The sequence below is a fragment of the Oryctolagus cuniculus genome, chromosome 15 (assembly GCF_051225735.1).
Source record: "Oryctolagus cuniculus isolate XC-2025 breed Fujian yellow rabbit chromosome 15, ASM5122573v1, whole genome shotgun sequence".
NCBI classification, from domain to species: domain Eukaryota; kingdom Metazoa; phylum Chordata; class Mammalia; order Lagomorpha; family Leporidae; genus Oryctolagus; species Oryctolagus cuniculus.
In genome coordinates, this window is record NC_142881.1 from 36,948,976 (window position 1) to 36,975,928 (window position 26,953).

At 48.6% G+C, this 26,953-nt stretch overlaps 1 protein-coding gene across 5 annotated transcripts in view; it reads right to left on the bottom strand.

The window, feature by feature from the left end:
* Positions 1-26,953, bottom strand: part of PDE6C (phosphodiesterase 6C) — a 56,188-nt gene that overhangs the window by 22,016 nt on the left and 7,219 nt on the right. For 4 of the 5 annotated variants that reach the window (XR_016222125.1, XM_089314725.1, XM_051823943.3 and 1 more), the window contains 13 exons: positions 23,740-23,892; positions 23,558-23,647; positions 22,545-22,685; positions 17,415-17,489; positions 16,057-16,121; positions 15,889-15,955; positions 13,417-13,464; positions 8,018-8,167; positions 7,327-7,470; positions 5,729-5,797; positions 1,309-1,455; positions 961-1,068; positions 487-596 (listed from right to left, as the gene is read on the bottom strand). Coding sequence is in view for 4 of the 5 variants with exons in the window: in XM_089314725.1 (XP_089170851.1) it covers positions 487-596; positions 961-1,068; positions 1,309-1,455; positions 5,729-5,797; positions 7,327-7,470; positions 8,018-8,167; positions 13,417-13,464; positions 15,889-15,955; positions 16,057-16,121; positions 17,415-17,489; positions 22,545-22,685; positions 23,558-23,647; positions 23,740-23,892 (1,367 nt within the window). In the remaining variant the exon portion in view is untranslated. Of the gene's footprint in view, positions 1-486; positions 597-960; positions 1,069-1,308; positions 1,456-5,728; positions 5,798-6,708; positions 7,204-7,326; positions 7,471-8,017; positions 8,168-13,416; positions 13,465-15,888; positions 15,956-16,056; positions 16,122-17,414; positions 17,490-22,544; positions 22,686-23,557; positions 23,648-23,739; positions 23,893-26,953 lie in introns of those variants that run through there. The other variant, XM_089314727.1, reaches the window with a different exon arrangement.

The window sequence follows — 26,953 nt, forward strand, 5'->3', positions numbered from 1 at the left end:
GAAGCTGCTGGCTTCGGATCAGCCCAGCTCTGGCCATTGCAGCCATCTGGGGAGTGAACCAGCAGATGGAAAACCTCTCTCTGCCTCTGCCTCTCTGTAACTCTGCTTTTCAAATAAATTTTTTACAAAGTTCATGGAAGATAGAATTCAGAAAGAAGATTTTCTTGGATTTTTGAAAACCATGCGTAGTGTGTTCAGAACTAGCTTTTCCCATGCACTTTTTGAAGATTCCATGGTGTAAGCTTAAGATGCATGCACGTTAATGCGCGAATTCGATACTCTGACGAAACAAAGTTGTCGAAACAAAGAGTGAAGCTGTATACAAGGGAGGCAGAGGCATGGCTGGGCACTTAGACAAAGGAAAGAGGGCAGCGAAACACCCGAGAGTCCCAGATGTGGCCCCCAGGGACCGGCAAGTTTTCCGCCCCCGCTCAGCGTTTTCGGAAGTCAGCGGGTCCAGGCTGCGCAGTGCCTGTGCGCACTTACTTCATCTGGTACAAGTTGTTGGTGCCTCTGTGGTCAATGTCATGGCAGAACGCCGCCGCAAGCATGGCGAAGGCTTCAAGATCCGTGAAGTACTTCTTGAGTCTTCCTGTCTACAAGACACGGGTACACAGAACTAACAGACTTCCGTACCAAATCCGCCATGCCTACCTGCCACAGGGAAGGGGCCCCGGCCCATTTTTACCATGATTCTGGTCTAACTTCCTGGGCAATGCCAAAACCTAACAAGTGGCTGAATTTTGCTTCAAGAAGGTTCAGTACAGGAAGGTGTGAGTGATAATCCAGCCGGGTGCCCACAGATATCCGGCTCCCTGGGATCCTCTGCAGGGGGGCTTGTGGGCTCATGCCTGTGAACTCCAAGATTACTGATCTCGAGGGATGGCTCCTACCTATTTCTCATCATGTTGGAGCAGGAGACCAAGAGGTGTGCAATGATTTGTAGCACTCTGCACCTACCATCAGCAAGGTGAACATGGTCTGCCCTACGTTGAACCCGTGTCTCCAGTTGTGGTAGGTGACAGCGCGGTACCCCTTCCTCACTGTGTACATCCACCTGGTGAGGACCTGTTCCCGGGAGAGGACAACACCATTCAGACTCTGAGCAGAATTCCAAAGGTCAGACGGTCTAGTGACAATCTTATCGAAAAAGATGCGTTGGTCTTGTTTACAGGGGTTAAGCTGTTGTATTTACAAGGTTAATAATAATTTAAAATCTAAACTGAAGTTGATCTTTTGAACCACAGAAAACAGTAGCAAACTACGGCAACAGAATCGCTCCGTATTTTAAACAAAACACCCTCTGACCTCTACGGGGACTTTGAATTTCTCCACCACGTTGATTTCAAAAAACAGCCGTATTCCACACTTAATCAATCCGTGTTCCGTGATGGGAAAGTCGCTGAACCGGAATTCGTATAGTTCCACCTCCTTCGGGTCCGGCAAGTCCTCCTTCTGTTGAAATAAGGACGATTGTTTCAGGTTAAATCCGCATATCCAGCATTGTGTGTAAAGCCACATTACAAGAAAAGAATACCACGCACAGCCCACTGAGCCATTACGTGCAAGGCAGCTCTGGTCTCCCAATCCACACAGCCGAGGCCGAGCGAGATTTAAAAGCTTTCTAAGTGATGGGACCCCATTTCACACGCAACTCTAGCAGCTGATTTCTTTCTATGGTGCAAAATCCAATGCGTAGTTAGGGAAGCCTTACGCATTTTCATTACTCCCCTTTTTTCCTTTTCAAGAAGTATGCAAATACCAGGCAATTGTTTAATTCAATTCTCTTTTCCTTCCACACTCAGTAATGGTTTCCACTAGACTGAGCTCCACAGCTCTCAAAGCTCTTGTTTGCTGCCAAGTAGAACCTGTGGTGTTGTTTCAGGAAGCTGTGCCGTAAATGTTCCTTGAACGAATGAATGAAAGAATGTCCCCAGATAATTCACTTAGCTACATCTCATGAGTAGTTAAGTACGTGAGAAAAGAAAACAAAACATGAACCAGGCACATGGGCGTTGGCATGACTTGGGGAAGGAAAATGAGCATCTTGCCCTTAAGGAAATTCATTTACTGAAACGGTTTGAAAACCCAGACCAAGAGAGTGTGGAACCATCGGTCAGCACGACACGGAGTGCTTTCTGCTGGGGAGACCCTGAACACCCCGGGCAGGGGGAAGGGAAGCGAGACTGCAGAACAAGCCCACAAGCTGGTGGGAAAGGAAGCCAGTCCTGTGAGGGGAGGGCCAGCCTCGGGACCAGGGAATCAGCGCAGGCTCTGTGGTCCACCAGATGGTCCTGCAGGTGCCTCAGCCCGTGGGTATTCACCTTGGACCGTGCTGAGGAGGGACAGGCGGGTCACTACCTTCCTTCCATAAATCTACCATTTCCCAGGGGAGCCATTCATACTCTGCTCATACACATTTCACACCAAATGATGTGCGCTCCTTTTAAGCAAAATGCTGGCTCCTGGCCTCCCACCTCTGGGTCTGGGCTAGCCCCTCACACTCTTGCCCTCCCCTCAGTGGGGCAGCCAGCACCCTCCTGTTCCTCTTGGTCACTGCTGCCACCCTCCAACTGCTCACTTTGGGCAGAGATGGTTTTAGGTTTTCCTGCAAAGCAATGCCTCGGTGTTGGGTTCTGGGTAGAGGCATATCTATACCTGAAAAAGCCTCAGTATTCTCATCCATGAAATGGGACAATAACATTATTGTCTTTTTCATTTTAATTAAGAAGAATCCCAATTTTACTTATCCTTGTCAAAAAATCTGTGGCCTGTAGGAGCTCCTCACAACCCCCTTTCTCTCCTTCCTCCATTTCTCCCAGGGCCCGCCTAGGCCCTCAGCTTCCCCCTGACCTCCAGATTCTCTGCCCAGGTAGATCCCTCTTTTTCATTCATTCATTCATTCTTCATTCATTCCCAAACATTTCTGGTGTGTGAACACGCCCTGGGGATTTGGACCAAGCACTGGATGAAGCAGACGTGGTCACCGCCTCTCTCACAGCATCTCTAAAATCTCAGGAGGCTGAGACCTGCGGGGCACAGTGCCCCCTGCAGCTGGTCTCCCCGCAGGAGGGGCTCTGTCCCCATTCTTAGTGTTTTGGGGGCTGAGCTGTGAAGCTGTTTTGAATGCCGTGCGTGTGTAGGCACCGTAGGTGCATCGCAGCAGGAAGCGACGTAAGACTTTCCCAGGAGGACGACTCTCAGGCCCCCTGGGCAGCACAGGTGAGCTGATCCAATCACCCTCTGCTACAGAAACCACAGGTTCCGCAGAGCCAAAGCTTTTAAGTCTGTGATGCACCAAGACTGAGACCAGTAAAAGGTTCCTACTGACTTGCTAAGTAGGAACGCTGGCCTCCCAGGGCTGATTTAGCTGATGGCTAATGGCACAGAGGAAGCTGCTGCCGCCTCGCCTGGCACCGCAGTGCCCCCACTCCAGGCTTCCTGCCTCCAGCCCAGCAGGCTCCATCTGCCCCCCAGGGAGCACGAGTGTCTGATCAGGTGACGTTTCGAGCCCCAGCATGCCAGGCTGGCCTTGTCCTGCCTCCCGGCAGCTTGGCCCTGCTGCTCACTGGACGCCGCAGCCACACTCCCTCCCAGCAGCTTTGGTCTCCTAAGATCCATCATCGATCCACGGGTCTGTCCCCTCTCCATCTCTCGCGTCTCCCCGTCTTGGTCTGCTCCGACCCTGCTTCCCACTCCCTCTCCCAGCCATCACAAGGTCCCGTCATCGACTTCTGTCTGGGCGACCCCTGCTCTCCCCTCAACCCCGGCTGTGATGACATCAGCCTCTGTAGGTCAGCTCAGGCCCTTGGCCTTCCCAGGCCCTGGGGGCTCATGCTTTGGGAACAAGCATTGCTTGTATTTAGTCTCCCTAATACTCAGAGAGTTTCTTGCACCAGAAAAGAACCCCACTGCACTTTTACCCTCAGCACATGGCACCATTCTTTGAGCTACAGCCGATCTCCATAACGCCGTATGGGTGGAAACAACCGGATACAGGCTTCACAAATGAAGCACGTCTCTTGGAAGATCCTCTCCAGATATTCTATAGCTGGGCGAACGCTGGCCACGGTGCGTCTGTGAGTGGCCGGGAATGTCCTAGAGAGCAGGAGGAAGGTGGGGTAGGTGCCCACCCCCCACTTTGCCGGAGCCACAGCACAGCTACCGTGCCCTTTCCAGCAGACACACAAAACTGTTGTCACACCTACAAGGCCTGCACCTTCCCTGAACCCAAAATTAATGTGCACTCCCGGAGAAAGAACCCGAATGAACAGAAATGGACAAATCCTTATGTAGCTGAGAAATGACAGGTCATTTTGGAGAACAACTCTGAATTATACGTTGGCTTGTTCAAGTTCCCAGGTTTTATGCATCAGTGGCTTGGGATTAGCCCAGGGTGGATTTTACATTCAACACAGGCTACTTTGTTGCTATTGTTGTTGGGGGCGGGGCATAGCTCAACTGATTCTTTGCCCTCATCCTGCTTCTCCAACATGAGACCCTTCCTCCTCTAAACAGCGATCTAGAGGATGTCTAGCGTCCTGGATGTCAACTAGTTCTGTTTTACAAGATGGACTGAGGGTGAGTGAGGGCCTGGGATGAGGGCCTAGTGCTGAGGTCGAGCCAAGGAAAGTGGGGGCAGGAGAGCCTCAGCTGACCCAGAAACATGGACGGCAGCAACTGAGCAGTCAACATGGAGTCATCGGCCAGTGGTATAAGGCTGCCCATAAAGGGGCAGGCGAGCCGGCCAATCTAGCTTAGTTTTGCCAAGAACAGTGTGTCACAGTTTGGAAAGGGGCAGTGGAGAGTGGGATAAGGCAGTGAGGGAGGGAATTAAATGTGACATTTCAGTTTCATTCAGACAGAATTCAAGCGTCTAAATCTCGGTGAGTATCCTGGGAGTTTATGGGATCATGGAAGAGTCACACTCTACACTTACAAATAAGGGCCCCAGGCAGAACTAAGAGCATCCCTGCCCACACCCCGAACCAGCGCTTCATCTGCCAGAAGAAAACCTAATCCTCTTTGCAGACACTTAACAGCACTCAAAGCCTCTACTAGTGTTACCACAATTTCTGGTTTTTAATTAAAATTATGAAGCATATTTTAAAATAGGATCCCATGACTGAAAGCCAAGAGTAAAAGTAGACCAGACCTAGAGGTAACTCAGGTATCGAGATGAGTACATAAATTACGGCGGATAATTTTTTAAAAAATCAAGCAAAAGATAGTCAAATTAGATCACATGATAGAAAGTTTCAACACAGGGTTGGAACCTTGAAGACTCAAATGCACATTCTAGAACTGAGAACGACCACCTCGGACACTGAATTTAGTGACTGGGTTTAGCAGTCGATTGTACACAACAAGACAGAAGAAGTTGACTTCAGCCGGAAATCCAGCGGCCCAACAGCAAATGGCTGCGCCCAGGACAGTCTGGGTCCACCATAACCCTGTCCCACCCTCCGGGCAATGCACGCTGTGAAAATAAACAGGGCCTGCAGTCCTGTTGCGCAACAGGCAGGGGCTTAGCTGTGCACTGGACTGGAGGAGATAATGTAGGAAAGCAGGGAACCTGGAGGTCACCCTTCAGAAGGAACCTCCTTCCCTATCATCCTTGCAAAGTATCAGCAAAGAGGAAACAACATTCTTTAAAACACGAGGACGCAGGTCCTAACATACAAATGTTCTATCCAAAGGGCGTTAAGGGGAGAAGAAAAACACTTACCAAAATCTTGATAAGTTGTTTCTCCTCACAGTCTTCAATTGCATCTTTATTCAACTTCTCTTTAAATTTCTGCAACAGACAAGCAATTGAGGTATGAGACTCCTGCCAAGGAGGTGTCTACCTGATTTCTCTCCTACTAAAACCAGTGAAGATATATGTGTATTTAAAATATGCTGTAATAAATTCCATGACAGCGATGCACACTGGATAGGAGGAGACCTTTAGAAACTAGTTGTGAAAAGCCTGACCTAAGGAATAATCTAATACAGTTGATTTCCCCATCCTCCCAAAAGATAACAGTAGCTGCCTTTGAAAAAGAGGATGAGGAAGAAAAAGGAGGAGTGTGTGGGTTGTTTGTGTGTAGGCAACAAAGAAAGGGAAAAATGAGTGGCCTCCATCTGGTTTTCAATAGTTCATAGCGCTTTCCTCTTATTCCCCCCACACCTTCTCATTTTTAATACCTCAAAACTTCCTTTTTAAAAAATTATTTGAAAGGCAGAGTTACCAAGAGAGAAGGAAGGAAGGAAGAAGGGGTGGGGGGAGAGGGAGGGAGAAAGAGAATCTTCCACCTGCTACTTCACACCCCCAATGGCCATAATAGCCAGGGTTGAACAAGGGCAAACCCAGGAGCTTTATCCGGGTCTACCACCTGAGTGCAGGGGCTCAAGCACTTGGGTCCTCTTCCACTGCTTTTCCCAGGCCATTATCAAGGAGCTGGATTGGAAGTGGACTAATCAGGACTCGAACTGGTGCCCAGAGAGGATACACAGGCAGCGATTTAACCTGTGTTACACCACAACACCAGTCCCATATACCTCAAACTTTCAAATCAAATGCCTCTTAGCTCTCAAACCTCCCAACAAAATCCAAAACAAAAAAATTTTTTAAATCCAAAACAGAAAAGCATCCCCACAGTGCTACACTTAAAAGCCAGGAGAATAAAAAGGAACAGACACACTGGGTGCATAGTATTTTCCTACTTTATGCTGGTTAGAACACTGTTTGCAAAAATCCACTGGCTCTCCCATCATCCACGATACTGGTGCTGCCTGTGTGATCTTTCTGCGGCCAATGAGACTGTTAATGCACGCAGCAGGGCAAAGACTTGAGGTGGGGCTTGCTCTCCCGCATTTCTTTCATCACTGTAGCAAGAACAACTATCAGGTGGCTGCTTGTTCAAGAAAGATGAGAGACACATGGAGTGCGCCAAACTCACAGCTTGGAACCAAGTCGGAACCTGGCCAACCCACAAATGCATGAGCGAGAGGAGATCCTCATGCCTGCATGCCACTGAGACATAGGACTGTTGTTACATGACATTACATGACAACAGCTGATGATCCATCTCCTTTCCTGGAAACCTATGTTTACTTGAGTTGAGATGTCACTACGTCAGCCTCTGCAGACTCCGGTGCTGTTTCTAACAAACTGCTATTCCAACCAAGCGGCCTGGGCATCCAGTAAGAGCATGTGGGCCCCCAGGGTCCTCATGCAACCCCTCCTTCCTTACTCCCCAACGTCGTTTGTCAGAACCCTGGGTGACTAGGCAACCTCCAGCAGCTGTGGTTTGATAGCACAAGACTGAATTCTCTACTTACCAAAATAGACTCAATTTCCTCCAGAGTGGCCTTGGTGTGGTTCATGAGCATTTCCTGGGCGATGTCCTTTCTGTTTTCTAGCTTATTCATTTTCTCATAGGTGTCAGTATTTAAGAGAGACCATCCAAGAAATTGCGTGAGAGTCTAGAAAGTAGAAAGGCTCATTCAGCTTCTCTCAGGTTCAAGGAAAGCTGACGCAGAGGCAACACCGCGTGCTTTCCTATCAACCCATCTCCCCTCCACTGTCTTTTAATCAAAGAAAAAAAACATACTATTCATCAACCCCGAACAATAAAAACTGGCTAAGCCCTTGCATTGCCAAGTGTATGATGCACCCCAAATACGTTGTTCGTGGAGAGGAATTACAAACACCAGTGGAATAAGGCAGGACCTAAAAATTAGACAAAGAACTGGGGACAAGAACGAGAGGGAATAGAGGCAGAGAGAGAGAGAGAGAGACCCTCTTTCCTGTTTTCCTTGTATTATAAAGAATTTGGATTCAGCCACAATCGTAGATTTTTGTAGAAAATGTTGCTGTTTACAGAAATCAGGAAATAGAAGAAATGACACAGTAAACTGATTGCAAGTCATGTCCTAACTGCCTTCAGATGCAGTTCTAGAATAAACAATTACGCATCCTCTGTTATGTCACGAATTTCACCTGCCTCTGTCGTTGGGTTGCTGCACTTACCTCCGTAATGTGTTCATCATGCTCATCAAAAGGTTTTCCATCCTTCCTGTTGTAAAATGTTGCCACTCCCACGATGTCTTCCTTCTTGTTGACAATGGGCAGGGACAAGACGTTTTTAATGACCCAACCCGTCTCATCCACGGGTCCTTTCTAGGAACAATAAGGGAACAGAAGTTATTTTTGAAAACTTCTTGAGACTCTTATAGATTCATAGGATGTCATAAAAGAAATGTCCACAGAAGTCCCATACACCCATGACCCACTTGTCCCCAGTGGCAACACCTTGTGTAACTACAATACAATATGCCAGCAAGGAAGTACACGTTGAACAACCCACAGAGCAGATCTGGGTTTCACCAAACTCACATGCACTTATTTATACACACGTGGAGGGGGGGTTCCCATGCCAGTTTGCAGATTTTCAACCACTCCATCACGACAAGGCTCCCTCCCACCCACTCTTTACAGCCGTCACCCCACCACCCACCACTCAGTCTATTATTAAAGAATAACCTCTGGGTTTTATATGGGCAATTCCCACGTTGTGTCAGAACATAACTAGGTTATGTAACACATAACAGTGTTGTAAGTACTTGTATACATCCAACCAGATGTCCTAGAACCAAGGGTCTGTACTACAAAGACACTGGATTTTTCCCTTGGTTCCCCAGTCCTAGGTAAGGGAAATGCATCTGATCATTGCATTACCTCGCTGTTCTCTTTTCACTTTTTCTGTTTATCAACACTGGATCAGCTAAGTCTTTAGACTCAATTCTGCTGATACGCCTAGTGTGCTTTCTGACATCCTCGCTGATCCACCAAGAGGGTCTTTTGCCCTTTGGTATGTTGAGTTTGGAAAACATCTTTCAAGACTCTTTGATGGGTCAGGAATGGGGCTAGTTGTTGAGGGTACAAAGACGAATGAGTCACAGACTGTACCCTTCAGATGCTTACAGGCTGGGGATGGGTGCAGACGCAAGAGTTTAGGAGCATTTCTCAAAGCGCAGCCCAAAGACCCCACGGAACAGATTCTTTCTAGCTTGCTTCATAGTCTCTGGGCACACATTTCAAATAAGTCTCCAGGTAATTCTGGTGTCCCCTGAACAGGAAAACTGTGGAATGGCCTGTGTGCCATAGTAGCCAAGGACTTCCCTCACCACACTCCTTGTTCTCCAAGCTTCCCCCGCTTGCTCAGTCATCCTCAGTGGCCGTGGGAAGGCTTGCCTCGCCCAGGAAGCCCTAACTTCTGTAAGCCCTAACGCACTTCGCCTTTTCAGATTTCAACAGCACTTACAGCCCAGACCACACAGCTTAGCATTCCTTTTGTTAATGCTTCACAATTGATTCTGGTTTGTGGGATTATTTTCTAAACTTACCAAGGGATAAAGACTATTTCATAAATCATTAAATTTCACCCGAGTGATACAACAGTGCTGAGCATGTAATAGGCTCTCAGTAATTATTACATAAACAAGTAACTTGTTTATTATCCATTAATGGTGTTTATACTTGGAATGAAAAGCAGAGAAAACAAACCTCCGTTTATGTGCCCTGATGGTCAAATCTTTAGAAAACAAAATGCATCACACAGTGTTCTCAAACATTGCATCCTTGGAAAACACTGAGAAATCTTTATGTAATTATATGGACCTGGGGCAAAGTCATGAACAGGAAATATATCACATGTGCCAAATAACTTTACAACCAAAAGCACCCATGTATCTTATTTAAAGTTTCCAAAATAAATTGTACTACCCCTCGATTTTTCCATAAATACTCATTTGCTCCCTGTTTATACTGAAGTGTTCTGCCATTAGTTGAGTTTGTTGACAGGAAGGTGGTGTAAGAAAAACTAATAGGACAAAAATTTAAATCCGAAAATTCTGTGGATTTTTTTTCCCCTGCGAATTCAGATCTCCTTGCCTGGTGTTAAAGAAGGAACCCTCGAGCTCACTTCAAGGAACACTGTGGCAGGCAGAGCAGTGCCCCCACTCCGCCGAGAGCTCTCTATCCCACTCCCTGGCACCTGTGAATGTTATCGCCCACGGCACAGCGGAATCAATGTGGCACATGGAATTAAGGGAGGTCACTCATCAGCTGACCTGAAGGGAGAGAGAGGAACCTGGATTTCCCAGGTGGACCCAGCGTAAGTCCCAGGCTCCTTGAAAGTAACACAGAAGGTAAAGTCAGAATCCAAAAAGGAGCTGGGGTGGCAGCAGCGAGCCCGGAGGGATGCAGTAGCCGGCTCTGCAGACGAAGAGGTCTCCAGGCAGCCTGGAGGAGCCGAGAAAAGGCAGGGGGTCTCCACAAATCCCCACAGTCCTGCCAGACCTTGATCTCGGACCAAGACGACTGGTGAGATTCTGACTTCCGGAACCGTAAGAGAACGCATGTGTGTGGTTTTAAGCCACTGGGCAGTCACTGGTGACAGCAGCAAGAGAACACTATTGCACGTGCCCGCAAGGGGCATCGTGTGAGAGTCAGTGCCTCTGCTAGCGGCGCCTGGCAGAGCACCGGCTTTTCCATCGCACTGCTCAGGTGCGCAGTGGAGAACCGGGATGCCGCATGACAACAAGAGGGTGGAGTCTGGGAAGGGCAGCCGCCCCGCACCAAGTCTGCCCTCTGCCTGGGCAATGCCTGCAGGAAAGGGGGCAGAGGCAGGGAGGGGGCCAGAGAGCTGGCAGACAGAGATGCAGCCGGGATGCAGGGCTACGGAGAAAGGTAGGGGCAGAAGATTGGAATTCAGCACCTAAGATCCCAGCAAAGATGGCAAAGCAGTTTGCAAGGCTGTCGGGGCTTCTAGGGCCAGTCACCTGTCAGTGGAGTCCGATCATCAGCAGAGATGGGCTGCTTTCCTACTACTGCTCATGCTCAGTCTGCCCTGGAGTGCCGTGGAGAGCAGGGCCTTGGTGCACGTTGGACAGTGGGTGTTGGAGCACAGAGCCCATTGGATTTGCACATTCACAGCTCGAGAGCCGAAGAGCTCACATTCGGGGGCACCCACTGATGTTTTCTGGAGACCTGGGACATCCCCATGGACTGAAGGTTTATCCCACCATGGGACCCCCAAGGCCCCAGGGAGGTCCTCAGCCTCCTCTCTGCCAGGGCTATCACTGGCAATGGTGTGGCTTCCTGTACAAGAGGAAGGACAGACCCCCAAACCTTAGGGAGCAGCCCTGTCTCTCCTGGGCTGGCTCCAGCCCCACCCCTGTTTGACAACCATCGTCCTCCGTTTCCTTTCATGCATTCTTTCCTGGCATTCAGTTGCCATAAATACCGGGATCGCGCCGAGCACAGCGTGGTCACCAGTAGGCTCTGGTTGCAAGGAGGAAGCAGCTAGAGCAAATGCAGCCATATGGTGTTTGCGTGTTTCCATGTCAGTAGGCAAAGGGCTGGGCAGGCAGATCCCAGGGAAACTGCCCAGGTAACCAAGCAAGCGTGGACAGGTTCTCCGAGGCCTGGCTTGGGTCTGCAGCTGGGGAGGAACCATTCACACTCCAGGGAGGCTGGCTTTCCCGTGGAAGCACAGATAGGGCTGTGTGTGAGGGGGTGGGGTGTGTGAGTGGGTGTATGTGTGTGTGGGGTGGGGGTGGACATGTGTGGGGTGCATGTGTGTGTGTCTCTGTGTGTCCTCCTCAGACAGAAAGCCAGATAAGAGCAGTAACTACCAGGGAGGGCACGCTCTATTTCTGGTGGGGATTAGGGCTCTAATTGGATGGTTGTTAAATGCAGGACACAGCATGAGAAGTGCCAGAGGCCAGAAGAGGCTGCGGAGACAAATGCCGGCTGATCTTTTGTCCTTCGATGCCCTTTGAGGGGTGGGCTGGAGTGACAGGAGGCTGGGAGGTGGCAGGTGGGGAGGTGACAGGTGGGGAGGGAGCGACAGAAGATACACTGACTCCTGATGAACTAGATGAACTTGGATGAGAAGTCAAGTCCCACAGCCATGTCCCGGAAAAAAGCCCTTGTCTTAGTCCGTTTTTCTGCTGCTGTAATGGAATCCTACAGCCTGGGTAATTGAAAACAGAAGAGAAATGTGTTCCTGACAATTCTGGAGGCTGCGAAGTCCAACATAAAGGTGCTGGTGGGTGATGCAGGCTCTTGTGCCACAGAACGGGGTGGAAGGCATCCCATGGAGAGAGTGTGGGGAGCAACTCGGACTAGACTAAGTTACTGGAATTAAGACTTATTCTATGCATCTGCTCTCCCACAATATGGCGCTGAGAAGGGAGAAACAGCTTCTACGCAGCTGCCTCCAGTTCAACCAATAAACTGTAGGACCTACTCCTGATTGGAGGAGAGCAGCGTACTCGGCGTGTGGGTAGCAGAGTTGGGATTGGTGGAAGAGGACTATAAAGGAGGAGAAAGACAACATGCACCAGGAACATCTAAGGGGAACATCTGTCTGAAGGAACACCTGTGCAGCCCCCGAGAGGGCCGGCCGGCGGTGTGCCGCTCCCCCGCGGAAGTGGGGAATGTGGCAGGGGGAACCGCCCTTCCACGGAGGTGGAAGGGACAGTAGCCAACCCGGGAAGAACCAGCAGCAAACCCGGGAAGGGCCGAGCAAACGAAAGAACAGCGCAGGGTCCTGTGTCGTTCCTCCACGAAGACGGGGAGCGACATAATGGTGCCGTGACTCGGATATGAAGCCTAGGCAGGGTTTAGTGTCGTTCCTCCACGAAGAGGGGGAGCGACAGAGAGGCTAAGAGCGTGCCAGCTCCTCTCTCCTTCCCTTCTTAGACAGCCACTAACACTTTCAGGAAGACCCACCCTTAGGACTGCATCTGACCCTGACTCCCTCCCAAGGTCTCCACCTTCACACCCCATGCACCTGTGAACATGAAGGTTAAGTTCCTAACAGGTGAACATTGAGGGGACACATTCCAGCCACAGCAGCCGAGCTGGAAGGGAGCAGTCAGCCCACCGCGGGGCTGGTTCGGGGGCTCACCTTTTGGTGAGCGTAAGCGGGTGCTCCAGGAAGGGGGTCTCTGCATGCCGGGGACAGAGAAGAAACAGTATAGCAGCAGGACAGGGACCACGGGGGTTCTGTGGCTAAGAGAGCTGCAAGGCCGAAGGACCAGTGGGAACCCGCCAAGAGCACTGGAGTCAGGGTCCAGTCAGTGATGCAGGCAAAAAGCATTGACTGAGCACCAGTGATGTGCCTGGGTGAGGGCCCCTGGTCTCCTCTCTTCCTCTTTTCCTCCCCAGCCTCTTCTGCTTGGCCCATGGCTCAGCCAGGGTGAGTGGACATGGGTCCTGTGTGTGCCTCCTGGACACACCTAAGCATAACGCAGCCTCTGGGGATGGAGGAGGGGAGGAGAGAGCGAGTGAATGTGCGTGCACGCACACTCACACTCACACACACCCAGCCCTGAGAGCCGAGGCCCGCTGGCAGTTACCTGGAAGGTGAAGTACTCGTCGGCAGGGGCATTGAGCATGTTGCAGATCTGTAAAGGGAGAGAAAGCATCCATCTGTAACAGCGCGTGGGGGCGGCACTTAAGCCCCGAAGGAGACGAAGAGTGCATAGAACCGAGGGCTGTGGACACAGCTCTCAGCTGCTCGCAGGTAGATCATGGACACTGGACCTCGGGCTGGGTCCAACCTGCCAGTAACTCATGGAAGGTAGCTTCTCCGTGGCTAAGTCCCTGGCTGGACGGAGCCCAGTCTCTGCTGCTTCCCGCTCGCCCCATTTCCAAGGCTCCCCTTCCAATCAAAGCAACCAGCTGAACTGTGTGGGCCAAGCAGGGCAGGGAGCTGAGCAGAAAGGCCGTCTGCTGGGACAGGTGTGGCAGTGATGCTGGGGCCCCCCTTTTTTCTCAAGCAGGATCCAGATTAGAAGAAGAGGCAGGAGGAAAAGGCCAGGCAGTCCTAGTAACTCACAAGTGAGGACTCATCACACCATGTCACCTGCATTAGTGGACTTCACAGACTACTGCTCACATCTGTAAGGACAAGGAATCGCTACATTTTTGGGTCATTCTGAATTCCATCTTGAGTCATATCTGCAATGGTTTTAATAAAAGACTACATTTCTCCCCACCAGCATAAAATCTAAGTGAGCCTGTTGCATACCACAGTGAGTTATGCCCCTGCCTGTGACACTGGCATCCCATAGGTGCACCGATTCGAGTCCTGGCTGCTCCCGTTCTGATCCAGCTCCATGCTAAAGCATCTGGGAAAGCAGCAGAAGATGAACCAAGGTTTGGGCCCCTGCACCCACATGGAAGACCCAGCGAGAGTTCTAAGCTCCTGGCTTCAGTCTAGCCCAGCCCTGGCTGTTGTGGCCATTTGGAGAGTGAACCAGCAGATCTCTTTCTCTAACTCTTTGAAATAAATAAATCTTTTTTTTTTTTTTTAAATCATAAGATCTGGGACATTAGCCATTAAATTAAATTTTTCCTTTTAAACTTCAGCAAAGAGAAACCCAGTAAGATTAAATGACCTGTTTAAATTTGTGGGAAGAAACTAGAATTGTGATGTCTGGAGTGGATGCTCCTGGCCAGGGGTTGGGGGGGCTCTGGTTTGTATCAGTTGCCGCTTTGCACAGTGTAATAACTCCCCCCCGGGGTGGGGGGTTCAGGTAGCCAACAGTTTAGCAATGTGCTTCCCCAAATTTGTAAAAATCTAGAAGCCTTATGAATAGGCGAGTGGGCGCCCCAGTCACCACCCCAGACCCCGCCAGCCCCTTGCTCCCTACGTAAGTGCTGTCTAACGGTGGCTGAAGCACAGCAACTATTTCTGTACAAAGAAAGGTGAAAATCTTCCAGCTCCTTTATTTCTTTGAAAGACAAAGAGAGAAAGGCAGGGAGGGACAGGGAGAGAGACAGAGAGGTCCCCTCCACTCATTCAATCCTCAAATGCCCACAAAAGCCAGAACTGAACTGAACTGAAGCCAGGAGCCCAGAACTCAATCCGGGTCTCCCACGTGGGTGGCAGGCGCCCACGTACCTGAGCCATCATTGCTGCCTCCCTGTGTCTGCACCAGCAGGAAGCTGGAGTCAGGAGCCAGAGGCCGGAATTAACCCCAGGCTCTCCAGTGTGGGATGCAGCACCTTCAGTGGCTGTCCAGCGGCTCAACACTCCCACTCCAAAGTTTTCAGAAGCACATATGCCCTAAGGATTTCAGCGATCTTCTGTGCCATCCATTAATTCCAAGATCTGACTTGAACTGGATTTTTAAGTTATTCAAAGAGCTAGACATCCTCCGTGTCTTAGAAAGGGAAAAAGCTCATTCCTCTTTTCTGACCTGTCAGTGATACCTGTCAGTCCATCCTTTAAGGCCTCAGGACAGCCTTTACAGAGGATGGGTCAAAGCGCCACACTTTTAATCAATATTTCAAAGGCTCTCTTTCTATCCTCCCCCCTCAAGCTCATGCTTCAAAGAACTGACCACTGTACTTGAGATAGAATTAAAGCCAGCATGGATCCCAGGCACTGACTCCAGAGATGTCTGAAATGTCCATGTCTGCAGAGTAAGAAGTCAGGGCCTGGGTAGGCATTTTGCTCAAGGGTAAGAGGCCTGTCAGGATGCCACACGGCACATCAGGGTGCTGGAGTTCGGTTCCCCGCTCAAGCTGCTGACTCCAGCTCCCTGCCTCCGCTAATGCAGACCCTGGCAAGCGGTGCTGATGCTGAAGTCATTGCGTTCCTTCCTGCCACACGCGAGACCTGGATTGCGGTCCCAGTCCCTAGCTTTGGCCGCTCCAACCTACGTGTGACTGCCAAGGTTCTCCTCTCCACTTCCTGCACTGACAGACATGGTCATCTCACCTTTATCGGGTCACTCTTACAGTCACAATTGCATCTTTGCCTTAGCTGGTAAGAGTTTAATGCATTATCATTTAGAATTTGCATTTGTTCAACAACTTACAAATCCGTTTTCAGCAACGTATGTTGGCAACCCGCTAACCAGAGTCCAGTGGTCCGTAGGAGGTGTTCTTGGGGAAGATTAGGAAAGAGAAGATCATTGCTCTGCAGAGAAACCCACTGTGCGCCCAGAAACCCTGCGACTCCTGGGGCTCACCACGGCAACACTCACGGAATCACTTTGATCTCTTCCTTGCCATGTAAAATGTAATCGATGATTTTATAAAAGATGATTTCCTAAGAAAGGAGGAAGAGATTTTTAGCACATTATTTCTCAAAGGACACAGTTTTTCAATGCAAAACTCTTACAAATAGTCCCGTTTCCTAGTCACATTCTATATCAATTAACAGACTACTCCTATCCTGATTACCAAATTGTAATAAACCAGAAAAGCTACTGACTGTTCGCACATATACACAAAGGCTGAAATAAATTCAGTTTTTAAAAAGTTGAGTGCAGCCAAACAGCTTCTGGGGCCCCCTTCGGCTCTCAGTCCCTAAACCAGCCTGTTTTGGACTTAACTGATCACTTTTTATTCTGTAGAAATGGGCGCTGTGGGGCAGGCACCGTGACACAGGTGCATAAGCTGCTGTCTAGCAAGCCTGCACCCTACATCAAAGTGCTTGTGAGTCCTGGCTACTCCATGCTTCCGATCAAGCTTCCTCTCATGCCTGGAAGGCAGCGGGTGAAGGCCCAAATACTGGGGACCCAGATAGAATTCCTGGCTCCTGGCTTTGACCTTGCCCAGCTGTTGTGGGCATCTGGGGGAGTGGATGGAAGATATCTTTCTCTATCACTCCACCTTTCAAATACACAAATAAATCTTAATATATATATATTATATATTATATAAATAAACACATGTATGTATCTGAGTAATATCTAGATACTTCACTAGACCAAGTCATGTAACTTCTCAACTACAGTGAAGGCACATCCTGTACCGTGAGCACGTAAGCCCTTCCAGCACTGGCTTATCTGAACAGGCTTTCTGGGTCCGTTTTCAATCCTGGACGGGATTTGATGTCAGTGTTTCTGCTTCACGGACAGTTGAGGAGCCCAAGGCATGGACGTGCTGCAGCCCATCAACTTGCGTCGTTGAGTGCTGAGGACCCAGTGGGGAATTGAACAGACTCGTGTCCTGCCCTGGAGCAAGTAAATCTAACCATGCTGCTCTCGGAGAACCCAGTCCATCCAGCACCCCTGCACAGGGCTACGCAGGTGGCCCTACACGTTTCTCCTTGTTGAGAACCACTGTGGAGCTACCAAGCCCGGCCTTCACAGCAGAGGAGCTCAAGAGGCTAAACCATGAGTACGGGCAAGGGCCGCGGAGCTGCCTGGGGCAGAGCTGGGACCTGACTCCCAACCTCTTTGTCCAGGGCCCTTTCTACCACAGGGTCATGTAGAGAAAGCACAGGACTAGAACCCCCGCCCTCCCAGGCCAGTGCTCTTTTCTCTGTGCGCTGTAGCCTCTTAGTTTCAGCAGCTGCTGCCGGGCAGAGAGCATCAAGGAAGGTGTTTGCACTCACCCGGCCATCTGGTGTCTTCGGTCCCTTATAGGGTTCAACTTCACCAAGCTTGATGGGCCATTCATCATAGAATTCCTGGAGGCAATTAGAGTTAAACATTAATTCACAAACTCACGTGACCTACAGCGTATTACATGAACTGTGTGTGTGTATACTTTATGTTTGTCTACATAGTTCTGGAATTCTAGAGCTGAGAAGACCTACTTTAAAAAGTTCATGGAGGCCGGCGCTGCGGCTCACTAGGCTAATCCTCCGCCTTGTGGCATCGGCACACCGGGTTCTAGTCCCGGTCGGGGTGCCGGATTCTGTCCCGGTTGCCCCTCTTCCAGGCCAGCTCTCTGCTGTGGCCCGGGAGTGCAGTGGAGGATGGCCCAAGTACTTAGGCCCTGCACCCCATGGGAGACCAGGAGAAGCACCTGGCTCCTGCCATCAGATCAGCACGGTGCGCCGGCCACAGCGCGCCGGCCGCAGTGGCCATTGGAGGGTGAACCAATGGCAAAGGAAGACTTTTCTCTCTGTCTCTCTCACTGTCCACTCTGCCTGTCCAAAAAAATAAATAAAAAAAAAAATAAAAAGTTCATGGAAGATGCATGTTCTGAAAAAATTATGCATGTATTTCAAAAAAAAAACTTATAACCAGATAAACATTTTAATTCTACTTTCCTTGAATTTTGGAAGTACCCTCATATAATCCCTAGCTCAGGAATTTGTGATACTAAACAGGTAGCCTAGTCCTTTCTTACTTGTAAAGTGGGATAAATAGGGGCTGATGTTGTAGCATGGCCGGTTAAGCTGCTGCCTGTGACACTGGCATCCCATATGGGTGCCAGTTCAAATCCTGGCTGCTCCACTTCTGATCCAGCTGCCTGTTAATGTGCCTGGGAAAGCAGTGAAGGATGGTCATAGTACTTGAGTACCTGCACCCACATCGGAGACCAGGATGGAGTTCCAGGCCCCGGCTTTGACTGGGCCAGCCCTTGCCATTCCAGTTACTGGGGAGTGAACCAGCAAATGGAAGATCTTTCTCTCTCTGCAAACTCTGCTTTTCAAATAAATAAAATCTTTTTTCAAAATGGGAATAATAGGTGCTGGTGCTATTGTGTAGCAGGAAAAGCTACCGTCTACAGTGCCAGCATCCCATATGGGTGCTAGTTTGAGTCCCAGTTGCTCCACTTCCCACCCAGCTTTCTGCTATTGCGTGGGAAAGCAGTAGAAGATGGCCCAAGTCCTTGGGCCCCTGCACCCTCAAGGGAGACCCAGTAGAAGCTCCTGGCTCCGGATTGGCCCAGCTCCAGCTGTTGCAGCCATTTGGGGAATGAACCAGCAGATGAAAGATCTCTCGAGGCTGGCGCTGTGGCGCAGCAGGTTAACGCCATAGCCTGAAGCACCAGCATCCCATATGGGTGCCGGTTCAAGACCCGGCTGCTCCACTTCCAATCCAGCTCTCTGCTGTGGCCTGGGAAAGCAGAAGATGCCCAAGTCCTTGGGCCCCAGCACCTGCATGAGAGACCTGGAAGAAACTCCCAGCTCCTGGCTTTGGATTGGCGCAGCTCTGGCCATTGTGGCCAATTCGGGAGTGAGCCATCAAATGGAAGATCTCTCTCTCTTAGCCTCTCCTCTCTCTGTGTAACTCTTTCAAATAAATAATTTTTAAAATTGGTGTAGAATTTATGCTAAAGCATCATGGTAAGGATTAAATGAATAATAAACATCAATCACCTGCTCTGGCATTTAGTTCAAAGTACTCAATGTGCAGTAGCTATTTTATAGATAATTCAACTAAATCCAGATAGGTTAAGAGGCTGGGCCAAGGTCACATCAGATGGTCAACAGTATTGGTTGCCATATCCCAATATCTGTTCCTTATTCTTCTTGCTAGTAGAACTTGATTTGCATATAGTTGAGAATTTGTATAGGGAAGTTGGCCCTGCATGACTTATCTGTATAAGGTGCCTAGATTGGTTTGAAGGCAGGTACATGGCCCAGTTCTAGACAAGGGAGAGAAATCAGCCGAGGGGCTGCTAGCGAAAAATGTTCCTCAGATGAGGGTGACATTTCGAGGAAATGCCTCCGGGTTCTCTCATGTTTCTATGTGTCACACTTTGAGCTACACCAACCATCTTACCCTCCATGAGAGGAAGCATCACCAGTACAGCAGGTGCCCAAGCCCTGGCCAGGAAAATGGAAAGCTCCTGGGATGTTGATGAGTCCACTGAACTCTGAATTAGCCAATCCTAGAACTTCTTGTTAAATGAAGTAGTCACTGTCAGTTCGCTAAAGATGTTAGCTGATCAGATATTTCTTGCAGCCAAAAGCACCCCAGTCAACTTTCTCAGCCAGGAAGGCTCACAGCCAGGATCAGAACCCAGTCCTACTGATATCCAGTCCTGTGTTCATCCACTGAGGAAGAATAACTAGCAGTCTCATGTATCATAAGGAATATAAATGATGTAGCATAATAAGGGGTAAGTCCAACAGAAATAGCAAGATGAGAGACAAGCACATTATTGTGAATATTAAATATTTAATAATTTCTACTTTAAAATGATCTCTAAAATATTAGAATACAAAATATTAAATTGGCACTGATAACATTATGCACATAGACATATATAACCTCTAATTTTCACAACTGATAAAAAACATGTCCTCATTTTTCAGACAAGGAAACCAAGAATTACATCAGATAAAAGAAAAAAAGAGAGAGAACATACACTACCCAACTTCAAGACATAAGACTAAAACTACAAAATCAAGATCGTGTGGCGTTGGTGAAAGAAGAGACAAAAAAGTCGATGGAACAGAATATAGAATCCAGAAAAGGACCTGCACAAATATAATCAACTGATCCTTGGTAATGGGACAAGACAATGGATAAAGATTAGTCTTACCAACAACTTATGTTGGAACAGTTGGACATCCACACACAAAGAAATATCAATCTACACAGAGACCTTATACCCCTCATAAAAACAACTCAAAATGGATCATGGACCATTAAATAAAACAAACCAACCAAACCAAAATAAAATAAAATAAAATAAAAAGTCTAGAAGATGGCATAGTAGAAAACCCAGGTGAACTTGGGTTTGTCAAGACTTCTTTGATACTATACCAAGAGCACAATCCAAAATTAAGACAAATTGGACTTTATTAAAATTTTAAAATTCTGCTCTACAGAAGACACTGTTAAGCTAATGAAAGAGACAAGCCATAGACAACTGGGAGCAAATATTTGTAAAACAAACATTCAATTAAAGACTTATAAGTAAAATATACATGGACCTCTTAAAACTAAGTAAAAAGACAACCCAATTACAAAATGGGCAAATGATCCAGACAGATGAACAGCCGAAGAAAAACATACAAATAGCAAGCATATGAAAAGAGTTCTTTAGGGAATTGTAAATCAAAACAACAAGATATGACTGCAACTCCTAGAGTGGCTAAAACTCAAAATACTGACGTCACTAACTACCGGTGAGGATGCTGGAGCAGCAAGAACTCTCATGTATTCCCAGTGACAAGCAAAATGATGGTCCTATCTGGTGACAGTTGGCCGGTTTCTCACAAAGATCAATATAGCCTTACATGATGCAGCAGTTACTCTTTGGTATTTACCCAATGAGTGGAAGATTTATATACACACACAAACCTATACATGTTTACAGCAGTTTTATTCCACATTGCCAGAAATTAGGAGTTACCTCAACTCCTTCAATAAATGAACGGATAAACAAACTGCCATTACAATGAAGTATTATTCAGCAATTTAAAATAAATTCCAGTCAAGACATGAAATAAACCTGTGTCTTTTGATGGATGAATGAATAAAAAAATACGGACTATATATACAATGGAATATTATCCAGGCTTAAAGGAGCGAATCCTGTCATTTGCTACAAAATGAATGAAACTAGAGGATATTATGCCAAGTGAAATATGCCAGGAACATGAAGACAAAAACTGTGGGACTTCACTTTTATGTGGAATCTTTGAAAAGTCAAATTTATAGTAGTAGGGAATAAAACAATGGTTACTAGAGGGAGGGGTGGGAGACGGAGAAGTTGTCCACAGAGCCCAAAGTTCCAAGTAGACAAAAGGAATAGATTTCAACATTTATTGCATAAGGTGATCATTGCTAATAAGCATGTGTTATACATTCCAAATTTGCTAAAAGAATAGACTAAATGTTTTCACTACCAAAAAATATGCAGGATACTAGATACGTTAATTATCTTGATTAAATCATTGCACAGTGCATCTGTATCAGTATCACATTATACCCCATATATGTTTGTCAATTAAAAATTTAAGTTAGCTCATTTTTAAAACATGTTTATTTAGTTATCAAGCTATCAATAGATCTGGAAGAAACTTCAGTGCATACTGCTAAGTCAAAGAAACCAGTCTGAAAAGGCTACACGCTAAATGATCCCAACACTATCTGGGAAAAGGCCAAAGTAGAGGCAGTAAAACAGTCAGTGGTCACCAGGAGTTTAGAGCTGGGCGGGGGTGCTGCAGAGCTGAGCACAGGACTTTTAGGGCACTGCAACTATCCTGCATAGACTGGCATTGGGGACCCGCTGGCTCCCATTGGCCCTCAGGGACAAAGTCATGGATCTCCTTCATGTGCCTTCCACTGGTCAGAGGTAACGGCAGCTCTAGGACATCACGCATTTGTCAAAACCCAGAACTTCACAACACAAAGGAATGTGCACCGGGGGCTGTAGTTCATAAGAATGCATCCATATTGGTTCAGCCACTCTGACCACATCAACACACGAAGCTAGCAACAGGGTACACTGGTGGCAGTTGGGGTGGGAGGGAAGAGGGCGTGTGGGGGAACTCTGTACATAAGTGCTCAGTTTTTCTGTAAGCCTAAAACTACTCTAAAAACTGGAAAAAAAAAAAAAAACTTGATGAAGACACAGCCAGGCAGGAAGTAGAAAAGCTAAGGTGCAAGCCCACCGATACACCTTTACCTCCGTTCTACACTTCCTTGGCCCTGGCTCCTGGGACCTAGCACGGCTGCTTACTTACGTAACGCGTTTCTCACTGAATCACGTCTCAGGTGATGTGTATCTGACAGGGGTTTTAGGGGAGACAAAACATACGGCACAGCGAGACCTTCTCCTTCGTCATGTCCAGCAGGCCGATGGAGTACCGTTCACAGTTCAGGTACGTCCTAACTGTGTAGAGTGCTTTGTGAAACTGCCGTTCAACATCTGTGAGCTCTTCAAATACTTTATTGGCTGACCACATGAGGATCTGAAAGCCAGTATGAAAACAATTAGAATAGAGTGAGCGAGCCAGCAAGCAAGCATTGACCAAAAGCAAACGTGAGGCACATAAAATGCCTACTTGTACATATCACTAGACAATACGATCTGCTTTTGAACATGTATGCATCCTACAGCCACTCTGATGCTCAAATGGGATGATGAGTAGACCTTTGCAAAGCTGTAGGTCTTTGGAAGGGAAGAAGCCATGTTTCCGTGTCTAAATGCTTGCAGCCCAAAGGGTTTGTCCTAAAATTGGAGGCAGAGGCAGTCTGTGGGCAGAAGGCCCAGTGTTAGCAGCCCACTGGTTCCCACCAGACCTCACAGAGAGAAAGCTACACGACTCCTTCACATATCCTGAGATTGAATGGGAAGGGTCGGAGGAAGCCCCCCACCCCAACCCTCTCCCACTTTTGTACTGCAGAGCGAATAGGTTCACGGTGGTCCAGACGCAGGTATTCTGGCTGTGAATGTTGTTCTCTGTCCCTCTGCCTTACGGAATGACACGGACTTTAGAAGCATAATTTGCTCCTCAAATTAATAGCTTCACTCTGACCCAGAACTAAGAGCTTTACATACGAGCTAATGGCCATTTAAGAGTTACGCCAACCCTATGAAGTAGGTGCTGTCAACCTCGTCCATCCCATAGATGAAGAAACCAAGGCTACCCAGGATGCGTGCCCTGATGGAGGACTGGGAGGGGGAAGAGCGAGATACCATGAGAGGACACCTGGCACTGAAGTTTGGCACCTGCTCTGTGTGGCTTAAACACCCCCTGCAGGGTAGGAGAGGTCTAGGATTTGCTGGCTCCAGGTCATCTGTCAGGACGGGTCAGCACAGAACGACGTCCCCTTCCTTTACCTGGCTTCTCCTGGATTCAATGCTGTACAGGTAGTTGGTATGATGAAGCTTTAGGATGACAGAAACAAGGTTGATGTACTTGGAAAAGACCTACAGATGGCAGAGAAGAGAACATTACACCTTTCCCTTGGCTGTAGAACAAATTTCCCGAGCCTGTGATGGGATGCCAAGGTCAGCGTTACCTCTTCGTCCTGTTTGGAAAACTCAGGTGCATTTACTTTGTTCACTGCCATAACCACAGCAAGAACTTCCTTGCCCATGACGACTGGGGTTGCCAGCAGGTTCCTGGTGACGTACCCCGTTTGTTTGTCCATGAAGTCAGAAAAGTGGCTGTTCTGAAAAAAGTGGCACAGAATCAAAGAGTGGATGTAGAAAAGGGGGCAAATGATTCTCTAATTCCAATCATAACAACAGCTGACGAGGGCCCTTGCACAGTGGTTACATTTCCACCCCACCCACCATCCCACAGCTGCCTAGGATGAAACTGCACATTTCAGACTGGATTTCCCACCTGAGCTACGGCCCATCTAGGCTAGGCTGATGGACCAAGAGGAAAGAGGCTCTATCAAGGCCGAGTAGAAAGCGACATGCTTAATGGAAGGCTGAGGAAGGCACAGGACTGCAATGGACAGAAACTCTACAAGGGAAAGGAGAGCAAGCTGGGATCGCAGCCCCAGTTCCAAGAGCTCCTCTCCTTAACTGCAGAAGCAAAGCACGCTCGTGCAATTGGCCGACCTATACATTACAAGTAACAAAGAACTATTACTGCTCCCCTCAACTCCTAATCTCACCTACTTGAGGAACTCAGCCTCGGCTGCTTGGTGTGTCTCCTTCTCTGCCCTCCCCTTTCCTTGGTCAAAGGTTTTTATTGTTCGATATAAAATGTGCTTTTCTAACTTTCCCTGGCACGTTGATCACTTCACAATGTCCATGTCCTTCCCTCCAGACCTAGGCACATGGATGTGAGTCCATCCCGCAGATTCCCGCGTGGTGCTCCGCACTCAACTATTCCCTACTCATGTAACCGTTCCGACACGCACGAGGGCCCTAATCACCCTTACTTCAAATTTTATGTGATGGAGTCCCCAGAGTGCCTTGATCCACAGGTGTAAGCAGTTTTTATTTGCATAGATTACTTTTTATTATTATTATTTACTTGACAGAGTTATCAGTTGTCCCTCCCCCTCTTCGCAGAGGAACGACACTAAACCCTGCCTAGGCTTCATATCTGAGTCACGGCACCATTATGTCGCTCCCCCTCTTCGTGGAGGAACGACACAGGACCCTGCGCTGTTCTTTCGTCTGCTCGGCCCTCCCCGGGTTTACTGCTGGTTCTTCCCGGGTTGGCTACTATCCCTTCCACCTCCGTGGAAGGGCGGTTCCCCCTGCCACTTTCCCCACTTCCGCGGGGGAGCGGCACACCGCCGGCCAGCTCTCTCGGGGGCTGCACAGGTGTTCCTTCAGATAGATGTTCCTGGTGCATGTTGTCTCTCTCCTCCTTTATAGTCCTCTTCCACCAATCCCAACTCTGCTACCCACACGCCGAGTACGCTGCTCTCCTCCAATCAGGAGCAGGTCCTGCTGTTTATTGGTTGAACTGGAGGCAGCTGTGTAGAAGCTGTTTCCTCCTCTCCCAGCGCCATATTGTGGGAGAGCAGATGCATAGAATAAGTCTTAATTCCAGTAACTTAGTCTAGTCCGAGTTGCTCCCCACAATCAGTGAGAGAGAGAGACAGAAAGAAAGGTCTTCCTTCCGTTGATTCACCCCTCAGTTGGCCGCTACGGCCAGAGCTGCATAGATTACTTTTACAAAAGATTCAAATTCTTATTTCCACTGAGCTGGTCTAAGAGGATCACCCTCTTGCCACCATCAGATACTTCAAGATTTATTTTATTAATTTGAAAGGGAGAGGGAGAGGGAGAGGGAAACAGAGATCTTCCATCCACTTCCCAAATGGCTGTAACGACTGGGGTTGGGCCAGGCTGAAGCCAAGAGCCTGGAACTCCATATGAATCTCCCATATGGGTGTCAGAGGCCCAAGTTCTCGGCCATCTTCTACTGCTTTCCTAGGAACATTAGCAAGGAGCTGCGCAGGAAGTAGAGCAGCTGGAACTCAACCTTCATCCCAGTGTTGGGGGATGTCGGCATTGCAGGCAGCAGCTTAACCTACTGCATCACAACACGGGCCCCGAGATGCTTCAGTTTTTAATGTGCTGCCACACTCATGTCTACCATCCATATTTTATGTTTCTTTGGGAGAGGGGAAAGATCTTCCCGGGTGCAAGCCTCCTGTAGTAGATGCAAGAGACGATTCTAACGCCCTGGCCATGGCAAAGGCCGAGTGAGGAGTCTGGGCTGAAACACGAATGAAAGGCTTGAGAGGGCAAGGAAGCTGTCCTTTAGGGGAATCCCCGCCCCGATGGGTGTAGACGCAGCTGCTCAGCCTTCCATGAGTCCCGCTGCTCTTCCCTGGGACTCTGGCCTGGATCTTCAATTAGCACTGAACTTCAGCCTAACCCTGAGACTCATTGGCCCAAACTGATGTCATGTCGATGGTGCTTCTAAAAGCACCACAAACCCTGGAGGCTACACACTGCTACTTCCCAAAGCAGAAACCCGAGAGCCACTCACGGGGTGTGCTTTCCAGGCCAGAGAAACTAGGGCTGCTCAACCAACAGAACTCCCGGCTCAGGCGCTCGAAACAGCACCTGCGCTGGATCTCACAATCACCTGCAGTTAGATGCACTCCAGAGTCTCACAGCAGAGCCTCCGAACCCAAGTCTCCCAAAGTGGGATCCGTATTCCCCAGGAATCTGTGCTTTCAAGTGCGCTGGGTAACTCTGATGCTGCGCCACATGGGAGCATCTTCCTTGGAGGGCACTAGAAATGAGACCTTTCACAAAGAAAATGTGTGATACTAAGGGAATCAACCCATACCTTTCCCAAGCCAACTATTTCCTTTGGAAGCAGCATGATGTTATGGCAAAGAAGGTTCTAGAATCACCTTCCTGGGCTAGAGCTAGGCCCCAAGGCACTAACAGGGTGACCCTGGGTATGCTACTTATCTCCTGTGTCTTCACTTTTCTAACCTGAAAATGGGGCGAAGGATGCTCTCTCCTACAACCTAACGTCCCTGCCATGAAGGCGGGACAGAATGGTGGCGGGGAGCGCACTTGGCAAAGTGGTGCAGTGTGGGTGCCCGATAGGTATCAACAAGAGAAGCCTAAGGCAGGTGCGGATGAAAGGCAGTTCTTTTGTATGATTTCCATTTTTGCTTCGAGTTCTAGCTTTCCTAGCCAGCTCACAGCCCTGAAGAGATGCGATGCCCTGAGCTGGATGCAGGCCTCCTAGGTGTGGGAGCAGGCCCAGCACTCACCCTGTGCCACCAACAGCTG